General features: G+C 52.2%; 1 protein-coding gene across 4 annotated transcripts in view; it reads right to left on the bottom strand.

Annotated features, from left to right (window-relative positions):
* EPHB4 (EPH receptor B4) overlaps positions 1-19,857 on the bottom strand; it is a 44,670-nt gene that overhangs the window by 14,478 nt on the left and 10,335 nt on the right. For 2 of the 4 annotated variants that reach the window (XM_058181947.1, XM_058181950.1), the window contains exons 2-6: positions 12,867-12,937; positions 9,337-10,018; positions 4,374-4,529; positions 3,531-3,860; positions 869-993 (exon numbers count right to left, since the gene is read on the bottom strand). In XM_058181947.1, the coding sequence (XP_058037930.1) occupies positions 869-993; positions 3,531-3,860; positions 4,374-4,529; positions 9,337-10,018; positions 12,867-12,937 (1,364 nt within the window). The remainder of the gene's footprint in view (positions 1-868; positions 994-3,530; positions 3,861-4,373; positions 4,530-9,336; positions 10,019-12,866; positions 12,938-19,857) is intronic. The other 2 variants (XM_058181949.1, XM_058181948.1) reach the window with 2 other exon arrangements.

Below are 19,857 nucleotides of genomic sequence, written 5' to 3'. Positions count from 1 at the left end.
GGCCCTGTTCCATTTCAGACAAGGGGCTGTCCGGTCGCTTCTCAAAAGCCTCCAGTCATGGAGCACCCACAACTTCTGGTGGCAAGTAGTTCCACTGGCTAATTGTTCTCCGTGTCAGGAAATTTCTTCTGAATTCCAGGTTGCTTCTCTCCTTGATTAGTTTTCATCCGTTGCTTCTTCTCCTGCCTTCTTTGGGGCAGCCCCTGAGATATTGGAAGATGCTGTCATGTCTCCCCTAGTCCTTCTTTTCATTAAACTAGACCTACCCAGTTCCTGCAACCGTTCTTCATATGTTTTGGCCTCCAGTCCCCTCATCATCTTTGTTGCTCTTCTCTGCACCCTTTCCAGAGTCTCAACATCTTTTTTTATATCATGGTGACCAAAACTGGATGCAGGATTCAAAGTGTGATTATATTTTTTGATATTTTTAACATATTTTTCAGCATTCAACCAAGGTGGACTTTTTATGTTCAATGTAGTATAAATGACATATACATCACTTGTTTTTCATTTTGTACACATGCTGCTGCTGCTGCTGTTGTTGTAAGTGTCTAGTTCAGGGGTAAAATTCAATTTTTTTTTACTTCCGATTCTGTGGACGTGGCTTGGTGGGCGTGGCAGGGGAAGGATACTGCAAAATCCCCATTCCCACCCTAGTCTGGGGCCAGCCAGATATTTGTGATATTTGTCAGTTCTCTGAACTACTCAAAATTTCCCCTGCCGGTTCTCCAGAACCTGTCAGTACCGGCTGGATTGCACCCCCTGGTCTGATTATTGTTCATTTGTTTCTCTTCCCCCCCCCCCCTTTAGTCTCCATTTTGACTTTGGAAGTCAAATCAAAACTTGCAAAGAAGAAAAATACATTTACCTTCTCGTAATACTTGACCTCGTAATCCAAGATGTTCCCAGTTGGAGGCTGGATGAACGGCCAGGCCAAGGTGACCCCACTGGGACTGACGGAAGTTTGCTGGATCTCGGAGACGGGCTGGGGGACTGGCGAGAGAAAAAGAGCGGTGAGCCGGAGCTTAGGAACAGCCTTATCTGGGCTGCAAAAATCAAAGCAACCACTAGATGGGGGTAGAGAAGAGTGGCAGAAACGTCAGGCTCCTGGCTGCCATCTGATGTTGGCCCCGGGAACTGCAGCCCCAATATCATAAGCTTCACCTAACAGAACCTCCTTTTCATACTAACCCTGTAGATAGGCCTCAAGTTACAACTGCTTGCTTTGTGACTGTTCAAAGTTACAACACATCTGCAAAGGGGACCTATGACCCAGACCTGGTTCCAATGGCCCCCCCAGCAGTCACATGGACACACTTTGAGTCTTGGGTGCCACAACCGTATTTACAGTGTCCTGCAATCGTGTGACCATATTTTACAGTGGGTTTCCCCGGAAAGCAGCATTTACTTGTGCTTTTCGACCAAAAGAACGGCTTCACACTTACGACCGCCTTATCGGCTTAACGACCATTGCAAAAAGCATCATAAAGTTGCCATTTTTTAGGACTCTAATGGGCTGTCTTCCTTACTGTCATAACTCGAGGACTCTCTACAATTAACAGAGAGTGAAGAGGGCGGCTACGGGGCCACTCTGGAACAGGAAAATCACATCTGGTCACCTGTGAAAGGCCGGTTCTCGGGGAGGGCGCCTGGTTTGGCCTATCAATAAAACTGCTCTCTGGTTTGGAGTGACCTTGGTCGGAAGTGATGTGGGATTTCCACATGATGCAGCCTGCAGCATATTGTGGTTGTTAATCAGAATTGCATGGTGAATATGGTCACTTTGTATGAGCTCTGAAAATCCCTTTTGTGTGTGTGTGTGTGATTTATTGAAGCGAACTGGATCTAGCCCAGGCATGGCTTTTTCATTGTTTTTGTAGAGGAAAGAGTGGCAGCGGGTGAGAGGGGGGAGTCAAAAGAGAAATTAGTCTAGAATCCCTACATAGCCACAAGTGAACTAAGTACAACTCCCCCCACCCTTGAATTCCATTGACCCTCATCTAACTGCACGGGCTTTCAGCAATAAAGCAGTTTAGTTAGAAGATTCCTGCGCATGGGCTTTCAGCAATAAAGCAGTTTAGTTAGAAGATTCCCGAGCATGGGCTTTCAGCAATAAAGCAGTTTAGTTAGAAGATTCCTGCGCATGGGCTTTCAGCAATAAAGCAGTTTAGATAGAAGATTCCTGCGCATGGGCTTTCAGCAATAAAGTAGTTTAGTTGGAAGATTCCTGCGCATGGGCTTTCAGCAATAAAGCAGTTTAGATAGAAGATTCCCGCACATGGGCTTTCAGCAATAAAGCAGTTTAGTTAGAAGATTCCTGCACATGGGCTTTCAGCAATAAAGCAGTTTAGTTGGAAGATTCCCGCACATGGGCTTTCAGCAATAAAGCAGTTTAGTTGGAAGATTCCTGCACATGGGCTTTCAGCAATAAAGCAGTTTAGTTAGAAGATTCCTGCGCAGAGGCTTTCAGCAATAAAGCAGTTTAGTTAGAAGATTCCTGTGCATGGGCTTTCAGCAATAAAGCAGTTTAGTTAGAAGATTCCTGCACAGAGGCTTTCAGCAATAAAGCAGTTTAGTTAGAAGATTCCCGCACATGGGCTTTCAGCAATAAAGCAGTTTAGATAGAAGATTCCTGCGCATGGGCTTTCAGCAATAAAGCAGTTTAGATAGAAGATTCCTGCGCATGGGCTTTCAGCAATAAAGTAGTTTAGTTGGAAGATTCCTGCGCATGGGCTTTCAGCAATAAAGCAGTTTAGATAGAAGATTCCTGCGCATGGGCTTTCAGCAATAAAGTAGTTTAGTTGGAAGATTCCTGCGTATGGGCTTTCAGCAATAAAGTAGTTTAGTTGGAAGATTCCTGCGCATGGGCTTTCAGCAATAAAGCAGTTTAGTTAGAAGATTCCTGCGCATGGGCTTTCAGGAATAAAGTAGTTTAGTTAGAAGATTCCTGCGCAGAGGCTTTCAGCAATAAAGCAGTTTAGTTAGAAGATTCCTGCGCATGGGCTTTCAGGAATAAAGTAGTTTAGTTAGAAGATTCCTGCGCAGAGGCTTTCAGCAATAAAGCAGTTTAGTTAGAAGATTCCCGCGCATGGGCTTTCAGCAATAAAGCAGTTTAGTTAGAAGATTCCTGCGCATGGGCTTTCAGCAATAAAGCAGTTTAGTTAGAAGATTCCTGCGCAGAGGCTTTCAGCAATAAAGCAGTTTAGTTAGAAGATTCCTGCGCATGGGCTTTCAGCAATAAAGCAGTTTAGTTAGAAGATTCCCGAGCATGGGCTTTCAGCAATAAAGCAGTTTAGTTAGAAGATTCCCGCGCAGAGGCTTTCAGCAATAAAGCAGTTTAACTGGACCTTTATGTGTGGACCCAGTCTTTCCTCCCTGACAATTATCTCTCTCTAGCAGATGGTACTTTGATGTCAGTTGTTTCAGGACCCACACTTCTGAGCTTGGGGATCCTGGGGTGGGGGGGGAGGGAGGAAGCATGGAGAGGGGTGGAGCCGGACCGAGCGATGCCCTTCCAGGAGCCGACCTACCATCCTTGTTGGTGGTAATATTGATGGACTCCGACTGGGGCGGGTTCTGGCTGAGATCGGAGACGCCGTTGACTGCCTGGATCTGGAAGCAGTAGGTGATGTAGGGCTGCAGACCCTCCACGGTGACGGTGCGCTCCACCAGCCCCCGAGATCGGGGGGCGTAGGCCAGGCGGGCACACTCCTGACAGCTCTGCCGTTCGGGGCACGCGTGGCAGCTGAGGTGGTACGAGACGTCATCCCGGCCCCCGTTTTCCAAGGGTTCACTCCACTCCAGCATGGCCACCGAACCGTTGATTTTCGCCACGATGCTGCGTGGGGCAGACGGCGTGGCTGGGAGGAGAGAGCAGGGTCAGGCCTGGGAAACCTTTGCCTCCCACCCACCGCAAAAACTCTTCACTCTCTTGCCCCCCTGAAACAACTCCTCCCCCCAGCCCTCCAGATCCCAGCCCCCCACCCCAAAAGAACCCACCCAGCCCTTGCTCTCCCAGCAAAAATACCTCCAACTCTCTCGCCCCACCCCCACATAACTTCTCCACCCATTCCTCGCTCTCCTAAGGCCCCAAAAGACCCTTCCCCAGCCCTCTTCCCCCCCAAACAACCCTCCACCCACCCTCACTCTCCTACTCCCCAAATCCTCTTCCCAGCCTTTTCTCCCACCCCAAAAACTTCCACTTCGCTCCCCAAAAACCCTCTGCGCAGCCTTCGCCTCGACACCCCATAAAACCCCTCCACTGACCATTACTACCCTATCCCCAAAAGACCCCCACCCAACCCTCGCTCTCCCACCCATCCCCCCTTTAAAAAGCCCTTTCTCTCTGGCTCTGCTGCCCTGCGGCCACTCACTGGAGCACTGCTTGGTGACCGGCTCCTTGGTCGTCCGGTAGAAGCCGATGCGGCAGGAACACTCGCTGGAGCCCGGGGAGGGGGACATGCTGAAGGCTGGGCAGAGCTGGCAGCCCCCCTCCCCTTGGACGGCCTTGAACATCCCAGCCGGGCAGGCTGCAGAAGAAGGCCAGGAGAGTTAGGATTTACGGTTGATCCTCGACTTACGGACTGCTCAAACTACAATGGAACTGAAAAAAAGTGACTTACTGTTCTGGCTCCACCCTCCGAACCTGGCCCCATGCCCGAAAGTGACACTGAGAGTGAGGGGGAAGGGCCGGTAAGGCTTACCTCAGGAGCACCGATGCCTTTGGCCCAGCTCCAGGAGCCAGAACCAGGCCAGTCGGAGGACGTAATGAGGCCGACATCCCCTGATTCCTCCCTTCCTCAGGCTACGCCTACAGACGCAGCTGATAATCATACCGTTCAAGACTGGATCGACCCGCGCTTCAGAAGATTAGAGAGGCGGCGTCATCAAAGGGAAGGATGGGGCAGGAGCCCCACCCCACAGGATATATAAAGAGTTTTGGGACTGCTCTCAGTTCCACGGGAAGCAAATTAGCTGAACCGTGTCAAAGTGAGCTGAAGTCTTAATCTGTTTGAATTTTTTGGCAGGCAGCTGCGTTTTCTCGGCCAGGACCGATAGGAGCCATGTATCCACTGGCTGTAGGCCAGCTCGTTACTCCAAAGTGAGGACGGAGACAGAACACTTATGACCGCTTTTCACACTTACAACCGCCGGAGGATTCCCCACGGTCGCGTGATCAAAATTCAAATGCTTGGCAACGGACTCGTATTTACAACGGTCGCAGCATCCCGGGGGGAGGGGGGGAATATCTGGCGATCTTCTGACCAGCGAAGTCAACGGGGAAGCCAAATTCACTTAACAACCGTGTGACTCATTTAACACACACGGCGATTCACTTAACGACCGTGGCAAGAAAAGTCGTAAAAGGGGGGAAAGCTCACTTCACAAATGTCTCGCTTAGCAGTATAAATTTTGGGCTGCATTGTGGTCGTAAGTCGAGGACTACCTGTATTTCTTAAATCATCATGTCACCTATCGCCCCCACCCCCATTAAGTGAATCTGGGGAGGCTCCCTGCACCCCGGCAATCTTCCCACACAACCAGCGGTGGCAAAATGTCAGCTTCCTTTTTCTCGTAGGTTGTTTTTTTATTTTTTGGGTAGATGTGCAGGAATTTAGGTTAAAAAGAGACCAAAACTTTGCACCTGGAGGAAGCTGTCTATCTAGACCCGTTCCAGTCCGGCTTCCGACCCGGTTATAGCACGGAGACGGCTTTGGTCGCGTTGGTGGATGACCTCTGGAGGGCCAGGGACAGGGGTTGCTCCTCTGCCTTGGTCCTATTAGATCTTTCAGCGGCTTTTGATACCATCGACCATGGTATCCTGCTGCGCCGGTTGGAGGGATTGGGAGTGGGGGGCACCGTTTATCGGTGGTTCTCCTCCTAGCTCTCTGACCGGTCGCAGTCGGTGTTGACAAGGGGGCAGAGATCGACCGCGAGGCGCCTCACTTGTGGGGTGCCGCAGGGGTCGATTCTCTCACCTCTCCTGTTCAACATCTACATGAAGCCGCTGGGCGAGGTCATCAGTGGTTTCGGGGTGAGTTATCACCTGTACGCTGATGACACTCAGCTGTACTTTTCCACCTCGGACCACCCCAACGAAGCGGTTGAAGTGCTGTCCCAGTGCCTGGAAGCCGTACGGGTCTGGATGGGGAGAAACAGACTCAAGCTCAATCCCTCCAAGACGGAGTGGCTGTGGATTCCGGCACCCCGGTACAGTCAGCTGCACCCGCAGCTGACTGTTGGGGCGAGTTAATGGCCCCAAAGGAGGTGGTTCGCAACTTGGGCGTCCTCCTGGATGGTCGGCTGTCCTTTGATGAACATCTGGCGGCCGTCACCAGGAGGGCTTTTTACCAAGTCCGCTTGGTTCGCCAGTTGCGTCCCTTCCTTGACCGGGATGCCTTATGCACAGTCACTCACGCTCTGGTTACGTCTCGGCTGGATTATTGCAATGCTCTCTACATGGGGCTGCCCTTGAGGTGCACCCGGAGGCTGCAGTTAGTCCAGAATGCAGCTGCACGAGTGGTAATGGGAGCCGCTCGTGGCTCCCACATAACACCACTGCTCCGTAGTTTGCACTGGCTTCCTGTGGTCTTTCGGGTGCGCTTCAAGATTCTGGTCACCACCTTTAAAGCGCTCCATGGCTTAGGGCCCGGGTACTTACGAGACCCCCTGCTGTTACCCTTTGCCTCCCACTGACCCGTACGCTCTCACAGAGAAGGCCTTCTCAGGGTGCCGTCCGCCAAACAATGTCGGCTGGCGGCCCCCAGAGGTAGGGCCTTCTCTGTGGGAGCACCGACGCTCTGGAACGAACTTCCCCCTGGCTTACGTCAAGTGCCTGATCTTCGGAACTTTCGTCGTGAGCTAAAAACATACTTATTCACTCAAGCAGGACTGGCATAAATAGTTGATTTTAAATTGGGGTTTTAGGGATTTTAAATATTTGTAAATTTTTTAAATTATCGGCCATTTATTAATAGTTTCTTTTAATTTCTTTTAATTGTATATACTCTGTATTTTATTTCGGCTGTACACCGCCCTGAGTTCTTCGGGAGAAGGGCGGTATAAAAATCTAATAAAATAAAATAAATAAATAAATAAATAAAAATAAAACCGCCCCAAAATGCATCTGTCTCAAAGCTCCCAATACAGAAAAAACAGAAAATAGGTAGTCCTCGGTTTACGACTAAAAAAAGAGCCCAACGTTTCCGTCGCTAAGTGAGACCACCGTTAAGTGAGTTTTGCCCCGTCTGATGACCTGTCTTGCTAGGGTTATTAAGTGAGTCACACGGTTCTGGCTCCCCCGCTGACTTTCCTTGTCAGATGGTCGCAAGAGTGGATCGCGTCATCTCCCCAGGTCGCTGCGACCGTCGTAAGTACGAGTCAGTCGGCAAGCCCCCCGAGTTTTGAGGACACGACCAGGAGGGTCGTAAGCGTGAAAAACGGTCGTAAGTCGCTTTTTTTCAGTGCCTTTGCAACTTGAAAAAGTCACTAAACGAAGAGTCGTAACAGAATAACAGAGCTGGAAGGGACCTCGGAGGTCTTCTAGTCCAGCCCCCTGCTCAAACATATACCCTGCCCGTATACCCTGAGAAAGTTCCTGGTTGCAACCCCTAAGGTTGCCCTTTGAACCCTGCCCAAAACATGCCCCTGGCTCTGGCTAAGCCCCTCCCAAAGGGGGCTGCTGGCCCATTAAGACCCTCTCAGCCCCCCCCCCAAGCCTCCCAGAGCCAAGATGCTTGAGAATGGCGCCTTCTGTTAAGACTTGGATCCCTCCTCTCTTTATGAATGGCCTAAGAATGGGACCCCCCCCCTCACCAAGACCTGGTTCTTCTGGCAGGGGAGGGGGAGGCCCATCCCAGCCCCTGGAGAGCAACCAGAGGAGAGCAAACAAAGAGCCCCCTCCCCTCTCCTCCGGCTGGGGTCTCCAAGGGCTTCTGCCAGCAGCAACCTGCTCGGGGGGGGCTCTCCTCCCCCCTTGCCCCCCACCCCGCTGGCTGCCTGATTACCCTTGACCTCCGGATAGTTGGCATTCCTGGGGCTTCCAGCCCGCCGGCCTGCCTGTGGGTGGGTGGGAATCCGAGACCCCCACCCACCCTGCTCCAAAGGGGAGGCTGGAGAGAGGCAGAGAACAGCTGCAGAGCTGGGGAGGGGAGGGGGAGATGGCTGCCCTCAGCCCACAAATGGGTCTACAAAGGGGAACTTGGGAAGCAGGTTATTTGGGGAGGGGTCTCCCCCCTTGCACTGTTTTTATTTATTTATTTATTTATTTTATTTATTTATTTATTAATCATATTTATATACCGCCCTATCTCCCGAAGGACTCAGGGCGGTTTACAGGTTTACTGTTCCCCGGAGGGTCTGGCTTTATCATCTGGATTGCTGGATCCACAAGTGGGGCCAGTCCTGCCCCCCCCCACCAATACCAGCCCCACTTCCCCTTCTCGAGGGGGGGGGAAAAGAATGCTCCCCCCCCCCCATGGGCCAACAGCAGATGAGCCGAAAAGGAAAACTGCTTGCAGGAGCTGAACTTCTGAGTCCGAAAAGGGGCCCCAGGGGTCAAGGAAAGTCTGCAGAGGACACCCCCCCTCCCGTCCCCATGCCAGCCCCCCTCCCCCAGGGAAGAGTCAAAGCTTGGGCCCAGAATCCCCAGGAGGGCAGAAACATTTCCCCCACTCTTCTTCCTGATGTTTTGGATCATCATCGTCCTTGTGTAGAACCTGCAGTTTCAGAGGCAGTCTATCTGGCCACTGCAGCCAATGGAAAGAGAAGCAGAAAAGGGACCTCCACTTCATCCCCCTGCTTCTGGGCTTCCAGAAAGAAACAAACAAGGCCACAGGTGGTCGTCGATTTACGGCCGTTCATTTAGTGACCGTTTGAAGTTACAACAGCACTGAAAAAAAGGGAGTTAGGACCGTATTTCAGACTTACGGAATAACAGCCTTGGAAGGGACCTTGGAGCTCATCTAGTCCAACCCGCCCCCCCCTCCAAGACCGTTGCAGTATCTCGTGGTCAGGGGTCAAATTTCAGACACTTGGCGACTGACCCATATTTATGACGGGTTGCCTGAGCCCCTCTTGCGTCCTCCTGACACACAAAGTCAACAGGAAAGCCTGATTCACTTAACAACCTTAACAACTGCAGGGATTCACTTACCAACCGTGACCAGAAAGGTCATAAAATTGGGCAAAGCTCACTTCACTTCAAAGCAACAGAAATACCGGGTTCCGTTGTGTTCGTAAGCCGAGGACTCCCTGTAACGGTCCGGGGGGCTTCCGATCTCCCGCGCCAGCACCAAGACCGCAGCCCTCCTGCCCACCCCGTGCCCGATTGCTCACCTCGGCACTTGGTGTTCTCCTCTGAGGGCTCGTAGCCGGCTGCGCAGGTGCAGTCGGTGATGGCTTGGTCTGCCCACTGCCCGTCCTCCCGGCAGTACATGCTGAGCGGGCGGGAGCTGGTCTTGATGGCGTTGGGTACACACTGCCCGGTGACTGGCATGACCAGCTCCCTGGGCACCGTCTCCTGGAAGAGGGTGAAGTTGACGGTGACGGCCGGACACTTCTTGTAAAAGAGCCGGACGGAGAGCAAGGCCATGCAGGCGCCCTGGTCTTGGAAGGCCAGGTAGAAGCCCGTCTTGGAGAGAGGTCCCACGCGCAGCGTCTTCACGTTCACCTTCCCGGACGCCTCCGTGCCCGGCCGCTTACGGGTGAGGTGCTCGGCCGCCACCGTGTCCACCTTGACGTAAGGGTTCTCCATCCAGGGCGGGAAAGTGGCGGAGGCCAGGTCGACGTCGGCTTCGTAGAAAAAGACGTTGAACGTCTCCTTGCACGACCGGGTGACCCGCGGGATGGAGAAGCACTCCACCACGGTGAAGCGCAGCTCGGCGTAGACGTACGTGGCGCCCGAGCGGGGCACGAAGGTGGTGCGCAGCCAGTTGTTCTGGTTGGGTTGGTGCACTTCGCACACCTCGAAGGTCCGCACGCTGTTCTGCTCCTCGTCCATCCCGCTGATCTCTTCCCACTGCGAGGACAAAGCACCGGCAGAGTTAATGGCTGCCCGCCGGGTTCGGAAGTGGCCCCTTGTAATATTGGGTGAACGAGCGGCGCGATCAATGTGGTACTGCTTGCCCCCCATCCAAGTAGGACTGGACAGGAGGGGGAGCTAAACGGGACGCTCCGGGATGGCCAGAGTTCCTGTGGTCCAGAAATTGGCCTCCTTGGTCTTTCCTTCATCCCTGACCAATGAGGGAAGGCAGGGGCAAGGTCTCTCCCCCCTCCCCTTCCTCCATTTCTCCTTCCTCCACTCAGCAAACCCTCCTCCCTTCTAACACTGATGATGTTCCCTAGCTGGGTCACGAAATGTCCACAAGGAAAGCCCTAAGCTCAGAGAGCACCAGGGACCCCAAAGTCCCACTCCTCCTCCTCCTCCTCTTCCTCTCCTCCTCCCTTCTAGCCCTGATGATGTTCCCTAGCTGGGTCATGAAACATCTGCCAGGAAACCCCCAAGCTCAGAGAGCACCAAGGAGCCCTCATTTGAACCCTGAGCTACAAATCTTCTCTTCTTACGGAACCAATTTATAAATTCCCACCACAGATTTGAAGATCAGCGACTGGAAGAGGCCCTCCAGAAGGGGTGCTCCCTCACCTCCCCCACCCCATGCAAGGCTAAGGACGATGGGCTTTGTGGTGCCTCCCAGGGTGCAACTCTGCTTCCAGGGGTTTGGCAAAAACTCTCCCCCCCCCCACCATCAACTGATGAATTTCAGGGTGAATAATTCCGTCTTCCTGCTTCGTCGCAGGCGGCCTTTTTGTGCCCCTGAGGCTGCTGGGCAAGAGCGGAACTTATTCTATTTATTAGGTTTAAATGCCGAAATGTGGGCGAGAGGGGCAGCCCTCCCTGTGTCACCTCAGAAGCCCCCTTAGAAGTTATTTATTGATCAAATTTACTTGCCGCCCCAACTCACAATTTTGCAGACAGTTGCTTTACTGTTATTTATTTATTATTAATCAATTTATTTGTCGCCTGCCTCTAAGCCTCTTCATTATTATGTCATCATCCTCTTTTAACAACCCCCTCACCCCTTGCGGGGTGGAGTCTGGGCAACTGAATGGAGCTGAGTGTTTAGTGGCCGGATGCCCTTCCTGTCCCCAGTGCGGAGGTTTGTTCGACAGATATGCCCAGAGGGAGAAATGTCTGCCTCTACCTAGGATTGAACTCACGGCCTCCGGATTGTGAGGCGAGAGCTCCACCTCTAGGCCATTGCACCATTCGCTCTCTTTAGCATTATACACTTATTATTTATTCAATTTACAGTTAATCCTCGACTTACAACCACAATTGAGCCGCAAATTTATGTTGCTAAGTGAGACCTTTCTTCAGCGAGTTTGATGACTTTTCTGGCCCCATTGGTCCAGTGAACGACCGCCGTTCTTAAATGAGTCAAATGGTCGTTAAGGGAATCTGGCTTCCCCATTCAGAAGGTCGCATGACCCTGGGGACACTGCACCTGTCATAAATGCATGTCAGTCACGCCTGAATTTTGACTGGCTGCCGAGGCCATCTCTTTGAAAAACAGTAACCAATCACATTGTTCAGCGCCGTCGTCACTTTGAACGGTCACTAAATGAACAGTTGAAAATCGGGGACCGCCCGTATTAATCATTTGCCACCCATCTCGCCGTTCAGGTGACTCCAAGCCTTTTTATTATTATTCATCTCCTTTTAACGACCCCATCATCCGTTGTATCGTAGTGGAGTCTGGACAACTGAATGAAGCTGAGTGTTTACTGGCCGGATGCCCTTCCCTGTCGCCAATGCGGAGTTTTGTTCAACAGATATATTCTCATTGTGCCCAGAGAGATAGAAATATCTGCCTCTACCTAGGATCGAATTCACAGCCTCCTGATTGTAAAGTCACGGCAACACTCCATGTCTTTTATTATTATCCTCTTTTTTATTATTATTACTATTATTATTACTATTATTACTATTATTATTATTATTATTATCAATTTTATGACCTCATTTATTATCTATTATTATTATGCTATTGTTTTGTTTATTATGACTTATTTATTTGATTTATATTATCACTTATTTATTCGATTTATATTATGACTTGTTATTTATTTGATTTATATTATGACTTGTTATTTAATTGATTTTATGCCCTAGAAGCGGCTGCGGGCGGCTTTGAACCGAGTACAGGCGACAAGGTAAATCTTTGAAAACAATGCATTTATTTTTTTTATTTTTCTTTCTAAGTCTTTAATTGTGTTGGAAAATGGGAAAACTCTGCTTCCTTCTCTGCCAGGGTGAGAATCCGCCCTTCCCTCTCTTCTTCCTGAAGAACCAGGCCGGCTTTGTCTCCGCTTTCAAAACCAGCCGGCCGGATCCGAGCTGACATTTATCCTTAATCAATGCAGCCGGGAGGTGCTGGGTTCGACTCTTTAAAGGTCTACGAATATCCGCCGGGCTTTCCAATGATGCCCGCGGTTCCTCCCCCTCCCGCCGATCTTTCATTACAAAAAAAAAGAAAGAAAAATAATGAAATCTCCTTTAATCGGGTGGAGATCTCTTGCACAACGCTAGGATGGATCCCTGGGGGCCAACGGCTCACCATTGTTCTGAAAATGTGGTTTTCCAAAAATGGCGTTGCCAACTTTGGCAACCTGGCCAAAACCAGAGAGGTGAGTGGTTCCTGCTGCACCTGTGTTATTGTGCAAATCCTTCGGCTGCCGAGTCTTGCCCGGGTTGTTTTTTTTCCCCCCCAACCGTCCCCCACCCCTGGGTGGCACCGATTGCAAGTCCCATCGTTCCCAGCCCACAGCCCCTTAAGGGAGAGCCTGAAGACCCGTCACTCCCTCACCTGGCCATCGTCAGAGGGGTAAGTGGTCCACCTGAGGTCGGCGGTTTCGAATTTGGTGTTCATGAGGTTTTCTGAAAGGAGGAGAGGAGAGATGTCAGTGCCCGTCCTGAATGCCCATCAGTGCCCATGAATGCCCATCAGTGCCCATGAATGCCCATCAGTGCCCATCCCAAATGCCCATCGCTGCCCATCCTGAATGCCCATCGGTGCCCATGAATGCCCATCAGTGCCCATCCTGAATGTCCATCGCTGCCCATCCTGATTGCCCATCGCTGCCCATGAATGCCCATCGGTGCCATCCCAAATGCCCATCGTTGCCCATCCTGAATGCCCATCAGTGCCCATCCCAAATGCCCATCGGTGCCGGTCCCGAATGCCCATCGCTGCCCATGAATGCCCATCGGTGCCATCCCAAATGCCCATCGCTGCCCATCCCAAATGCCCATCGCTGCCCATCCCAAATGCCCATTGCTGCCTGTCCTGAATGCCCATCGCTGCCCATGAATGCCCATCAGTGCCCATCCCAAATGCCCATCGGTGCTGGTCCTGAATGCCCATCGGTGCCCATGAATGCCCATTGGTACCCATCCCAAATGCCCAACGCTGCCCATCCTGACTGCCCATCGGTGCCCATCCCTGCCTGGGATGCACATCAAGGGAGGAGAAAACCTCCAGAGCCTTTCCTGCCTCCCAAAAGGCAGATTTAAGAAAGTAGCAAAAGGTTTAAAACCGATCAGCAAAAGCAAAGTTTAATCCTAATGCGATGTGTCTCTTAAAAGCACCTCCCCGTTTAATCAGGCAGCCCTTGACTTACAACCATTCATTTAGTGACCGTTCCAAACTTACAACGGCACCAGGAAAAAAGGGACGTCTGTCTGTTTTTTCAGACTTACGACCGTTAGGGCATCCCCGCGGTCCCACGATCAAAATTCAGAGGCTTGGAAACTGGCATGTACTTATGACGGCTGCCGTGTCCCAAAGTCACGTGATCCCCTTTTGCGACCAGGGAAGCCAGATCCACGCACAAAATCTCAGCAACATCAGAGACCCTCAGCAACTGTGGCAAGGAATTGGGGGCTCGATTGTGGTCGCTAAGGCGAGGATTCCTTGCACGGGCAAACGCTCTAATCGTTAACTTTCCTGCAGCTGCAAGCGACGGAGGCGGCTGCCTTCACACAACCCTTCTTCTCTTCTCAGGCTTGGCTCACTTTCTAGATCTCCGTATCCTCCCCGCCTTCGCGGAGAATTCCCTGAGTCGGTGAGATTGCAGGACGGAACCACAAAGGCAAGAGGAAAAAAATTGCTTATGGGGCATTTCCCCCCTCCCCACACACACACACACACCCCACGGGGTTAATTAAAAAACGCCTCCCTGTTGGGGGTGGATGCAAATGAGGCGGTTCAGAGTCTGATTTGCATCAAGTGTGTGTGTTTGTGTGTGTTTTTCTGGGGTGAACCCGATTCGATTTCTGTTGGCTTTCCTTCAGAGTAGGGGTCTCCAATCTTGGCCACTTTTGCTGGCTGAGGAATTCTGGGAGTTTATTTATTTATTTATTTATTTATTTATTATTTAAATTTGTATACCGCCCTTCTCCCAAAGGACTCAGGGCGGTTCACAGCCAAGTAAAATGCACAATACATACAATTAAAATACTAATAAAAAACTTATTTAAATTGGCCATAATTAAAATTTGGAAGTAAAACCCATTTAAAAACCCATAACTTAAAAAACTAACCCAGTCCAGCGCAGATAAATAAGTAAGTTTTGAGCTCGCGGCGAAAGGTTCGGAGGTCCGGAAGTTGACGAAGTCCTGGGGGGAGCTCGTTCCAGAGGGCGGGGGCCCCCACAGAGAAGGCCCGTCCCCTGGGTGTCGCCAGACGACATTGTCGCGCCGACGGCACCCTGAGGAGTCCCTCTCTGTGAGAGCGCACGGGTCGGTGAGAGGTATTTGGTAGCAGCAGGCGGTTGTGGTTAAAGTCCACAAGTCTTAAAAGTGGCCAAGATTGGAGACCCCTGTTCCAGACACTTCCCTTTGCCACCTGGGGCCATCAAGGCTTGGCACCCAGCTGTCAATCCCAAGACAAGAGGCATCTGGGGGTTGGGGTCCAAAAGGAAGTGGGGAGGGGTCTCCCCCTCCCCACTTCATCTGAGCAGCCGGGATGAAGAAGGGATGAAGAAGCAAAATCGCTTCCTTGCCTACGATGCCCCCTCCCCTCCCCACTCTGTCTGTCGATCCTGGGCACCTGGACATGCGTGAGACAGCCCCTCCCCCCCCTGCAGACCCCCCACCCACCCCACAGTTTTGGCTGCTGCCCCTTGTCCAGGATCCTGGGAACGCAGCCGGCTGGCCAAGGGTCAGAGGTGGGGGAATGTTTATAAAAAGCCGGACGGGCGTCACTTCCCCAAACAGCTGCTGCCACCGCCCAATGGCAGGAAACCAGCTCCCACCCTGCCAGCTGAGCCCCCCACTCTCCCTTCAGCCCCCCATCACCACAGCTGCATGCGGGCTGGAGGGAGGGAGACCCTCATCTTGGCCAAGACCACCGAGGAACAGCCCCCTCCCCTCCCTTTCCCTGCACCTGGGACTTCTGGGGCCCCACCCAGGAGCCAGACAGCTTCCCAAAAAAGGGGACCCCCCCTCTCATACGTTTTCTGATTGGGGGCATATTTCTTGGCAGAGGCCCCCTGCATTGCTCCTCTTCTGACTGCCCACCTGGCCTCCCTGACCTGGGAGAGCCTCAGAAATTAAAGGCCTACCTCGCAGGGGGGTTGTTGAGAAGGGAAGGCTAGGCGGAATCCGAAGGGTTGGCAAGATTGAACGTGGTTGCTCCCCCTCGGCGGCTGGCATGACTCTATTTGCAGAGGTGGGCAATATGGCCCCTTTACGACCGGTGGACCACAACTCCCAGAATTCTGCTGGCTGGGGAATTCTGGGCGTTGTAGTCCACGGTCGTAAAAGTGCCACACTTGCCTTCCAGACTGGCTGGCATGATTTTTCTCCCCATCATCAGTCCCCCACCCCGCGTGGTCTCCCTCCCTCCCTCCCTCCCTTAAAGACCCCCCACCCCCACTCACCATCCCCTCCTCTAACCACACCAGACTCCCCTGCAGGCCCCCTCCCACCCACTCTGGCGAAATGAATGCTGGGATATCCTGAAGGGGAGGGGAGGGGTGGGCCTGCCACAGGGGATTCTGGGTAATTACAGGACGGTGTAAGGCTGGGGAGGACAGGCTGGAAGGAGTGGGGGTGGGGCTAATAGTGGGGGGTGGGGCTAATAGAGACCCCTCCCATGCCTGGGTGGGAGAGTGTAGCAGGAGGGCACCAGGATAGCAATGCAGCCTCCCTCCTTGAGAGGCTGAATCCTAATTTTCTCTCTATTCCCCCATTTCAGCACTTGCCCCTCCCCAGTCCTCCACCATTCCCGCTCCCCACACCCATCTCCCGATGGCTCATTCCTGCCCAAATCCATCCCAGATGTGCGACCCTCCAGCTCAGCAGAAACAGCCACGGGCAGCTGTTGCCAACTCGGGCTGCTTAGAAGAAATGGGCGAGGGGCTCCAGGGCCCCAAACCCTCTGCCTCTATCCTGGGGGAGGTTAACCCTTGGACTCCCCCCCCCCTGAAGATTCCCCCGGCTGCCTTCCCAGCCTGCGAAGGGAGGGGAGCAGCCACGCCCTGCGCTCGGCAATCCTGCTTAATTAAATCTTGGGCAAGGTGCCCGGCATGTTTCCCTGGCACGTAATAACAGCCGTACCGTCTTACACCAGAAGCCGGGCGGGGGGCTGTCTTTGGCCCAACCGGGAACAACCTTTTCCCCACCCCCGGAAAAGAAGCCGCAGACCCTTCCTCGGCTCAGACAGGTCGAAGCCTGCTCCCCCCACCCTCCCCCGACTCCCACCTGGCCTGGTCCTACCCAGGAGACGTAGGTGGGCAAGGCCGAATCCAGTTTACGGGGCTCTCCGACTCTGTCTGGCTGTCGGAAACACACCCTGGATAATGAAGGGAGGGGCCCCCAGGACCCATCCAGCCACGGGAGGAATAACACTGCCTTGGAGGGCACAGCCCCCACTGGCTGGGCGCCCAGAGAAGGGGCTACCTTCAAGGCTGGCTTAAAGCAGGGGTCTCCCACCTTGGCCGCTTTAAGACTTGCTGACTTCAACTCCCAGAATTCCCCAGCCAGACCCTCTTTTAGTGGGATGGGTAAACATTGGTGGGCTTTTTACCTGGACCCCCAAGGTGCTGCTGGGAGGAATAAGACTTATGGACTTCAACTCCCAGAATTCCCCAACTGGCCATGATGTCAGTGACCAATGGTGGGGGGGGAGGTATCTAGGCCCCCCGAGATGTCCCATGCTATCTGGGGAATTCTGGGAGTTGAAGTCCACACGTCTCCAGGGGGCCAAGCTTGGAGACCCCCACCTTAAAGGATTGGCGGTCCAAGAAGCTCTTAAATCTCATCAGGCAATTTCGTTTGATAGACGATGCCCCACGGCAGACCTTACTGGAGCCATCTGGGGGTGGGTGGGGGAGCTGGCCCCTCAGAAAGCCGGCTTGAGAGATAACAAGTAGTCCTCGACTTACGACCCCAATTGAGCCCCAAATGTCGGCTGTTTAATGAGAAATTGGTCCAGTGAGTTTTGCGCCATTTTATGACTTTTTTCTTGCCGCAGTTCTTAAACGAGTCACATGGTCGTTAAGTGAAAACGGCTTTCCCTGTGGACTTGGCTTGTCAGAAGGTCGCAAAAAAGGGGATCACGCGACCCCGGGACACGGCGACCGTCAAAACTGTGAGTCGATTGTCAAGGATCCGAATGTAAATTACGTGACCCTGGGGGAATGCTGTAACGGTCGTAAGTGTGAAAAATGGTCCTAAGTCACGGCCGTTATAACTTCGAACAGTCACTCAGTGAACCGTTGTAAGTGGAAAACTTGGTTATTAAGAGAATCTGGCTTTCCTACTGGCTTTGTCCGTCAGAAGGTCTCAAAAGCGGATCGCATGACCCCAGGGCATTGCGGCCGTCATAAATACGAACCAGTCGGCAAACGTCCGAATTCTGATCACGTGACCATGCGGAAGCTGCGATAGCCGTTAAGTGTGAAAAACGGCCATAAGCGGCTGGTTTTCCTAGCTTTGAACCAAATGGCTGTAAGTCGAGGACTATGAAGGACAATCAACACCCTGAATGGCACCTGACACCACCTCATAACCAGCGTGGGAGCACTGCACGGGGGTGCCCATTAAGTGCCCCTGCCACCTCTTTCTAGGCCAACTCTCAAAGGGTCTTCAAGGTCAGTCCCAAGCAGAAGGCGTTGCAGTAGTCCAGAGGCCAGGGGAGTAAAGCAGGAGTAATTGTGGGCTCCTGGCCCAGGAAGGGTCTCACTTGGTGATCCAGGATAGTCCAGGTGAGGCCCTCTTGGCTGCAGCTGCTACCTGCTCTTGTTGAACAGGAGCCCCCCAAGGACCCCTCAGGCCAACCCTGAGTGACAGATATCCTACATTATTAGGAGTAGGACCTTCCTGGACTGAGCTGGCCCACAGGTTGAGGTTCACCTGGAGCTGCAGCTCTTGCTCTTGTTGAACAGGAGCTGCAACTCCAGGTGAACCTCAACCTGTGAGCCAGGTCAGTCCAGGAAGGTCCTACTCCTAATAATGTAGGATATCTGTCACTCAGGGTTGGCCTGAGGGGTCCTTGGGGGGTCTCTGAGCTTGGTGGTTTTCTTGCAGACGTTTTCATGACCCAACTAGGTAACATCATCAGTGCTAGAAAGGAAGGAAGATTTGCATCTTCTAGCACTGATGATGTTCCCCAGTTGGGCCATGAAACATCTACAAGGAAACCACCCAGCTCAGAGAGCACCAAGGAGCCCTCGGGTCCTACTCCCTTCATGGAAAATCCATGTGACCGAAGACAGCTGAGATGCAGCCACATGACCACGTCAAGGTTGGTTTCCAGGCTCTTCTTCCTTATCTAGAGACTCCAAGAGACTTTGGAGGGTGGGACAAGATCTCAAGAACATCTCTTGATCCATCTGGGATCAACTCTACAGCTGCCAGCAATCTGGGATTCCTAAACCCAAGGTCACCCAGAGGCTTCTTACAGATGTTAAGTATCAGGAGGATTCTCCACTCCTAAATACCAGAAGGACGCCATGATCACGGACATCAAAAGCTGCTGAAAGATCACATGGAACAAGGACGAGTGCGTTGTCTCCATCCTGACTCCATCGGAGGTCATCAACCAATGGAATCAGTGGTGTCTCCATAATAGGTCCACCTCCATCCTGACTCTACCAGGGGTCATAGAACAGAATACATATTCATAGGATCATAGGGCTGGAAGAGATCTCCTCAGAGGTCTTCTAGTCCAACCCACTGCTCAAGCTGGAGACCCTATTCTACTTCAGACCCTATTCTCCAATCTCTTCTTGAAAGCCTCCAATGATGAAGCACCCACAACTTCTGGAGGGAAGGCTTCCCACCGAGTAATTGTTCTCATTGTTAGTTCTAGATTGAATCTCTCTTTGATAAGTTTCCATCAATTACTTCTTGTCCTGTTCTGGGGAATAATTGACGCCGTCTTCTCTTTGACTGCTCCCCAAGTGTTGGAAGATGGTTATCATGTCCCCCTTCCTTCCCCAATCCTTCTCTTTGAGAAGGTAGACACACCTAGATCCTTCAACTATTCATCATAAGATTTAGCCTCTAGAGCCTTTATCATCAGCGTCTCAGCAGTCAACGGTGTCTCCATAATAGGTTCATCTCGAACCCAACCCACCAGAAGTCATCCACAAGGACAATAATGGTGCCTTTGCGATACATCCAAGTCTGAAATTCAGCTGGGAAGGGCACACATTTCCCTGGTTTCCTAGAGAAGCTTCTGAAGCTGCAAGATCACCAACCTTCTCAAGAACTTCACCCAGAAAGGGAAAGTTGGAGACCAGATGAAAACCATCTAGGACTCTGGGGTCTGGAGAATCTTCTCCATCAAA

The sequence above is a fragment of the Ahaetulla prasina genome, chromosome 4, assembly GCF_028640845.1.
Source record: "Ahaetulla prasina isolate Xishuangbanna chromosome 4, ASM2864084v1, whole genome shotgun sequence".
In the NCBI taxonomy this organism is placed as follows: Eukaryota; Metazoa; Chordata; class Lepidosauria; order Squamata; family Colubridae; genus Ahaetulla; species Ahaetulla prasina.
Note: the sequence above shows the minus strand (reverse complement) of the source record. Positions and strands in the feature narration are given on the sequence as shown.